The sequence below is a fragment of the Quercus robur genome, chromosome 8 (genome assembly GCF_932294415.1).
Source record: "Quercus robur chromosome 8, dhQueRobu3.1, whole genome shotgun sequence".
Taxonomy (NCBI): Eukaryota; Viridiplantae; Streptophyta; class Magnoliopsida; order Fagales; family Fagaceae; genus Quercus; species Quercus robur.
In genome coordinates, this window is record NC_065541.1 from 66,570,228 (window position 1) to 66,578,314 (window position 8,087).

At 32.9% G+C, this 8,087-nt stretch overlaps 1 protein-coding gene across 1 annotated transcript; it reads left to right on the top strand.

Annotated features, from left to right (window-relative positions):
- Positions 1 to 4,901: 4,901 nt before the first annotated feature.
- On the top strand, positions 4,902 to 7,761 carry LOC126697810 (amino acid transporter AVT6C-like). Its single transcript, XM_050394916.1, has 5 exons — positions 4,902 to 5,346; positions 6,023 to 6,175; positions 6,535 to 6,738; positions 6,975 to 7,440; positions 7,520 to 7,761. The coding sequence occupies exons 1-5, from the start codon at positions 4,980 to 4,982 to the stop codon at positions 7,632 to 7,634; spliced, it is 1,305 nt and encodes a 434-aa protein (XP_050250873.1). The 5' UTR covers positions 4,902 to 4,979; the 3' UTR covers positions 7,635 to 7,761.
- The last annotated feature ends 326 nt before the right edge of the window (positions 7,762 to 8,087 follow it).

The window sequence follows — 8,087 nt, forward strand, 5'->3', positions numbered from 1 at the left end:
GATCTTGCATGCTTTTGTTTTCTTCAGCTTCAGCTCTCTTCGATTTGTTTTCTCGCAACCCAGAAATAGATTAATGGGTATTGTTTTTGTTGATTGGAATTTTAGTTGATTGGAATTAGTTTTTTTGTTTTCTCGACAACCCAGAAATAGATTAATGGGTATTGTTTAAGTTTAAGCCTTGGAGAACGGATTCAGTGTTTATACTATCTGTAACAATGTTTTTATTTCTTAAATCTTGAATCAAAAAAGTTCAATCCAATTAAACTTTGCGTTTTGTTCTATTCTTAATCTAGAAAAGAAAAAAAAAATTGCAATTATTTTTATAACTATAATTTTCGTTGTTACACCTTTATTTCTCAACATTGTAATCTACTGGAATAGTTGAATCATAGTTGACACTTGACCCTCATATAATCATCCTTTTGAAGCTTAAGCTAAGTTACTTGTTGTCTTTTGAGGTTAGGATGGCATAGATGAAGTAATTAACCATCATATAAAATTCCTCTTGTTTCTTTGGGTGCCATGGTAGTGAAAATACTTGCTGCTCAGCTATAGATTCGGCTGCTTCTTTCTCTTTTTATCAGAGCTTTCCTAGCATTCCCAAAGTACCTTTTACTCCAATATTTCAGTTGAGATTGACTTTTTTGGGAACCCTTGTCCATTGGAGGACCAGTGATTCTTGCATCCCGTACTGAGTACCCTCACAACCTTCATCTTTAAGCCACATTGCTTTGAATCGGAGGGCCGTTCTGGTCTGTAGAATCATGCTTGTTCATCGTCAGAGCAAAGCCATATAGGCTTGTGATCTGATGAGGAACCTCGATAGAGTAGTCATATACTTGCATATCTGTCACAATCTTCACATGTGAAAGGGTCTTGTCTACAATATGGAATTTTACTTTTAGTGTCACACTTGTTTATACTTTTATCTGTAATTTTCTTTTTAATTGGGTCGATTCATTTGTAACTTGTAATTTGTCTTCAACAGTGGCATGTTAATGAACAGTAGGTGCAAAAACTTGTGAACATGGGCTTTGTCGAGCTGGATGTGAGAAGTGCTTTGCAAGTTGTTTTTTTGTTTTTGGTACTAGGTTTGTAGGCATGCCTAATCTAGATGAGTATAAAGGTGCTTGATTAAGTTTGGTTATTCACTTTATTATTGAGTTCAAGATGAGCTTGACCTTAGGACTGAATGCAAATTTTATATTCATGATTAGTTCGTTAATTTTCAAAATATTTTTAACTTGTTAATGAGTTACACTGAGTTAATTAATTAAGCAAGTTATACAAGTTTGATTTAAGAAAATTATCTTCTTTAGTGTCATACACTAACCATGCAAAGAGCCTAACAGGCCTTGTGTGATCTGCTCATTCCTTGTGTTGGATTATTGCTTGATGCTGCCCAAAACCCATTTTATGATGAAACAAAAATATAAATGTTCCTTGGCCTAGTGGTCATAGAGACTTGACATTAGATTAGATAATTTATATTGTATGCATTGTTCAAATATATGTGTATGGTTAGCATATGGTTTTTAGAAATTCGCTTGCAATATAGGTGAAGAAACTTGCTGCACAAAATTTTTGTGCCCCTACAACTTTGCTTTAAGACATACCTTTTTGTGCATGCGTGAGTGTGGTGGTGGTGGGGGGAGGATATAGACATAGAGAAAGAGACATATTTTGCAGGTGTAAACTCTGTTGCTTTAAGACATACCTTAGTTGGTTAGGATTGTAGAGACAAAGTTTAATAATGATTAATTTTTTTGTTTGCTTGATATGGTTTTGCTAATATGCTTCAACCTCACTGGTTAACTTTATAGATGGGTAAAAACACCACTTCCAATCCCGAGGCAAAAAAGGCTAGAGCATTATGGGATAATGATCCAAGCTGGACAACTACTTTTTGTAACCTTTGTGTGGAACAGATTCAAATCGAGAATAGATCAAGAGGTGCTGCCTTTAGTACTGAAGGTTGGACCAATCTAGTGACCAAATTTTATGATGAGACCGGTCAAAACTATGATAGGGATCAATTTAATCATCTTTTATCATCTTTTTTACATTTTTGTGCTGTACAATTTAAACTTGGATTATTGATATGTATTTTATATGTTTTTACATTTTTATGTAGTACAATTTAAACTTGGATTATTGGTGTATATTTTATCATCTTTTTACATTTTTATTTTGTGCTTCATGATGATAAAAATTATTTAGATTTAATTAATATTAATAAGAAGTCATTAATAGTAATAACAAATAATTATGACACTAAAAAAGAAAAATTGCCCAAACATTATTAAAATAATACCAATAATATATATATATATATATATATATTTATTATTATTATTATTATTATTATTATTATTATTATTGTTTAGTAAGTATATGAAATAGATGATTTAATAAGTATGAAATAAACTCACATCCACAAAAAAAAAAAAAAGTTTGAAATAAATTCCCTTATATATACATTGTCCTTTTTGGTCATTTATCCCTCAAAAAGCCACTTTTATAAGTGCTAGCCAAACACTCAGCTTTTTCATTATGCACTTTTTAACAGCTTTTACCAAACACTCAGCTTTTTGAAACTCCACTTTTTCATTATGCACTTTTAACAAAACTCCACTTTTTCATTATGCACTTTTTCAAAAAGCTGAACCAAACTCACCAAAAGGGTTTGGTTTGGAGATATTGCAAGTTTACAATTGTACCATTGTGAAGAGCTAGTGCAAATTTCATTTAGTTAATAAAATTTTCCTGAATAAACTTTTTAGTGTTTACTTTATTACAAAAAACCCTAAAAGAAAAATCGGATAAATGTGGACTTTTTGGAGGCCAGAAAATAGAGTGTTATTTTTGCCCCGCAGAACGGCAGAAGTGTTAGATCATTTGTGGTCAAAGTGTCGAACTGTTGATGGATTCCTTACCTCAAAATTTCAAAGTTTGTCCCTTTCAATTTTGTTTTTTAGTTCTTAATTTCTGTTGGATAAATCCATAGTTTTTTTTATTATCAGAATTCTTCTTCTTTGAGTAGGGATGATTCTAATTGGAATAGGGTCTTTCAACTTTTCCAATCATCGATATCATTATTTATTTTTGAAATAATCAACCTATTTATATATTTTTTTTTTTGGTAAAGAAAACCTATTTATATTCACAGATGTGTAAAATTGGAAATGGCTATTTTATCTTACTAATGCTAGAAACACATAAAATGATACAATTTTATACTATAACTTGCCACATGGCAGGTTGTGAGTAGTAGAAGTATGATGGTAAATTCATGTTAGACACATCTTTACTACTTACAACTCACCACGTAGTAAGTTGTGACACAAAATTGTTTCATTTTATATATTCCTAACCTTATTCATTTGACCTCTATAGATATTTTTGTAGACAAAAGGGTTCATGCCATGACACATTCTACACATGTTTCTTTTCTGAGTCATCAACTCATCATAAACATTATCTTTTTTTTTTTTTTTTTAAATGATAATCCATCATACTCATTACCCTACACATAAGTGATTGAAGCTCAAATATCCTCATTCGAAAGAAATAGTACCACTAAAAAATAAAAAAAGTAATAAAGCTATTGGCTGGTGCTGGTTTCTGATCCAAAAGTTATGATGGCTATAAAATAAGGGCCCCCATTAAAACAAACTTTATATGTAACTTTCAATCTTTTTGATAAATTCCATATTGGCCCACAAAGGGTTAATGTCATGTGTACACAAGTAAATTACCCATATCTTAAAAAAAGTTAAAATACAACCTTTGATATTTAATGTATTTAAAAGTAAATTGTTAAAATAGGTAAAATGATTTTTTAAATTATTAAAAATTATATTTTTAAATATTTTTGTTGTGAATGCTCTTATAGCTTTACGGTCCTATATATGTCAGCAACAATACTGCCAAGTATATACCACTTCAACTTATGGCCTGTCAATTATGTCTATGTGGACCCGTTTAGAAGATGTTTCATCATCACTCAAGCATGTTCCAGTTTCCCCTCCTCTTTTGATAAAATATTCGATTCCTTTCACGGTAGCTGACTAGCTGTTAGGGTATTATAAATAGAAAGTGTATTTTCAGAAATGATATAACATATAGAATTCTCACAAACATTGTACACACAATTTTGTTAGGGGCATATGCAGTTTTATTGTGTCATGTAATGTAGGTTAGTTTTTTTTTTTTAGATATGATTAGGCCAAAATTTGAATTTATACCAAATTTCATAGGAATACATAAACTTAATAAAAATTATAAATCGTTTTAATCATTATTAGACACATTTGTTTTGAGACAGTAGCTCTAATAGCATATCGGCATTATTCCATATGAATTACACAGACTTAAGGGTAAGATTCAATTTGAGTTTTGCCACTAATTTTATTGGATGAATAAATTAATCCACATTTTTTTATTGGTAGTCGGTCAAATGGTGTGTCAATTTCTATCAACATGTTACCAAATTGGATTAAGATGCACGCCTTAACAGTAATGATTAACAATATATAGGATGAATCAGCACGGTTAACAATAGGATGAATCTGCGAGCGGGATGAATCTGCGAGCATGCCAGCGATGACTCCTCTCGAAGCCTTTGATTTTCAGAACTGAGAAGACCCTCCCATGACCCACTTTTGAGTCCACATTCATTTTTGTCGTTCATTCCACTTTCCTTGTCAATGTACATGCATTATTTTCCTTGCCAATGTTATATGATTCATGCCTGTTGTATTGAACTCATTCAATTCCCATCTTACCCACTCTTTTAATTATTCAAACCAATCACATTTCACTTACACCAAGGACATTCTGGTAAATTTGCCCACCCCACCAAGTACCGGACCATATTATATAAACATTAAAGCGTATTCACGTAGGAGAAGACAACAATCTTAAACCAAAAAAAAAGGGTCTTATTTCAAAGCTAGTAGGAAAAAACTATTGCCGGGATGTCACCGGCCGCCGGAATAAACGTGCCACTCCTACCAGAACACAAGCCGAAGATAGAGATAAAGCATGCAACGCTACCGGGGGCGGTGTTTAATGTGGCAACGAGTATAATTGGTGCTGGAATTATGTCAATTCCGGCCACCCTTAAGGTGCTAGGTGTAATTCCAGCTTTTTTGCTAATAGTGATTATTGCTATGCTGGCTGATGTGTCAGTGGAGTTTTTGATGAGGTTTACACATTCGGGTCACTCAAGAACTTATGCTGGTGTCATGAGGGAGTCTTTTGGTCGTGGAGGAGCTGTGGCTGCACAAGTTTGTGTCATGGTTACAAATCTTGGGTGTTTGATCATGTACCTTATTATTATTGGTAAGCATCGAAATTTACCAAGATTTTATTCTGTGTTTGTGTGTGTGTTTTTTTAACAAAGCATTAGACATTTTGAGGAGTCTAGTAAGGTTATTGAATTGTCATCGAATTAAATGGACGGTATGTTTTCTTTGATAACCATATAGAGACAAGTCTAAGAATATTGTGGTGGTTGGCGTCAGATTGTGCTAAGGTTAATGGATGGCGGAGAAGCGAAGGTTTTTACAACTAATTTTACTATTAAAAAAAGTTACAAACTATGTGACAATAAATTTGATTGATGTTATTTTAATGACATAATAAATAAATTTGGTTTTTTTTTTTTTTTTGGGTGCGTGATTGATGGTTCATGGTATAACACAATTAGTAGTTTCAATTTCATGTTTTTATGGTATCAAAAAAAAAAAAATCATTGTCTATAAGAATTTTTTTATAGGAACTACTTTAGTTAATTTTAAACATGATTTGATCCAATTGGAATAAAACGCGGGTTTGATGCATAAATGTGATCATGTGAGTTATGATTATGAACCCAAATGTTGTGGCCATTTGAGGACTAAGGATGGGCTACTTGTAAGAATATGGGCAAAAGAGTATTAGTTCATATAGATCATTCATGATGAGTACAATTGTACAAATTCACATTTCACATTTGTATTTGTTTGACTTTCCTCAGGGGATGTCCTCTCTGGAAACCAGCCTGAAGGAGTAGTGCACTTGGGCATTTTACAACAATGGTTTGGCATTCACTGGTGGAACTCGCGTGAATTTGCTTTGCTAGTCACCGTTGTCTTCATTATGCTTCCATTAGTACTGTTTCGGCGAGTAGGTCAGTAATTTCCATATTTGATGTTTCACATTTATATTTTGCATTAGCAACAAATTCATTAGTTGAAAAGATATTAACTTTGATATTTAAACACAACCAGGACATCCAAATTCCTAGGAAATGATGCTCAGGAATATGAATGATTTATGTTTGATTTAATTCTAGGAAGTCTAAAGGATCACTTTTCACCCAGAATACCTCTGCACAAGATGTGCTCGAAATATTTTGTTTTAATTTTTCTTTAAGTATCTTGTGTTTTCATATGCAAAGTGGTTAGAAGCTTGGGATTGTAAATCTTGAAATTTCATAGCATAGATGTTTACTGACAATTACTTCATCACACTGGTGTTTGTCTCCAGAATCATTGAAGTTCAGTTCAGCAATATCGGTTCTACTAGCAGTAGTGTTTGTTGGCATAAGTTCTGCAATGGCAATCTCTGCACTCCTGGAAGGGAAGACAGAGACCCCGAGAATGCTACCTCACTTGGACAACCAAGTCTCATTCTTTGACCTTTTCACTGCTGTCCCAGTCATAGTGACAGCCTTCACATTTCATTTTAATGGTAAGAACAGACTAGAGAGCATTAATATTTGCAGCGAATATAGGGATTAGGGACACAACATTTTTCATAGTGAACACAGGTAAAAAGTAATATTGCTCTAACACAATAAGTCCTATCAGCAGTTGTGAAAAAAGTTGTGTCCTAGCATTGATCTTAGTATTAGCAGCCTTTTACACCTGTAAATAAGCACTAAATTTCCTAACTTTCTAAAAAAGGCTTTTGATGAATGCATGCAGTTCATCCAATTGGCTTTGAGCTTGGCAAGCCTTCTGATATGATCACAGCATGTCGAATATCACTAGCACTTTGTGCTGCCATATACTTTGCCATTGGTCTATTTGGGTACCTATTATTTGGGGATTCAATCATGCCAGACATACTTGTCAATTTTGATCAAAATGCTGGTTCAGCATTCGGTTCTTTACTTAATCAAATAGTTCGGTTAAGCTATGCATTACACATTATGCTGGTGTTTCCTCTTTTGAACTTCTCGTTGAGGGCCAACATAGATGAATTCCTTTTCCCTAAGAAGCCTCTCTTGGCCACAGACACAAAAAGATTTTTGTTCCTCACCCTTGTTCTATTAGCCATCTCCTACCTAGCTGCAATTGCCATCCCAAATATATGGTACTTTTTTCAATTTCTTGGATCAACCTCTGCAGTCTGCCTAGCCTTCATTTTCCCTGGTGCAATTGTTATCAGGTACTTTTTCTCACTCTCTCCCCAAAAAGGCGAAAAAAATTGATGCTTAATAATTTTTTATACTTTTTTCCAATGACAGGGATGTTCATGGTATATCAACATCAAGGGATAGGATTGTGGCAGCAGTAATGATTATTCTGGCAGTAGTAACAAGCACAATTGCCATTTCCACAAATATATTCAGTTTATTTTGAAACGAGTTATATTTCACCCTCAACCTTTTTGAGTACGGTAGAGGTGTTTGTATATTTGTGTGTATTCTTCAAATTTTGTGGCATGAGATTTTAGAATCTAATGGCAAGAAGATGCAGATTATGATAAGCACATTTTTTCAATCTAAAATTATTTATCAGGCAGAAGAAGCAATATAGTGGCATCTATAGATTCTATAGATGCATCCGGTTATTTCAATTGATTGAAAATTTTGTCAATTATTGACAAAGGACAAGTAATTGTCCCATCTTTGGCTGTACAAAAACTAAAATCACATTCTCCAACGACAAATCTAGGCTATTTAATCTAAAAAATTAACATTATTATAAAATAAAATAAAAATATTGAACATTGCAAACATGGTACAAAATAAACAACTTCATATTAATGTATTTATATAAAAATATATAATCCAAGAGTCTTGTAACTTAATT

Bases quoted from the DNA above. Each gene is read 5' to 3' on its own strand.
- LOC126697810 (XM_050394916.1), top strand. From the start codon at position 4,980: ATGTCACCGGCCGCCGGAATAAACGTGCCACTCCTACCAGAACACAAG. The intron at 5,347-6,022 runs GTAAGCATCGAA...GACTTTCCTCAG, and splicing joins CATGTACCTTATTATTATTG to GGGATGTCCTCTCTGGAAAC. The intron at 6,176-6,534 runs GTCAGTAATTTC...GTTTGTCTCCAG, and splicing joins AGTACTGTTTCGGCGAGTAG to AATCATTGAAGTTCAGTTCA.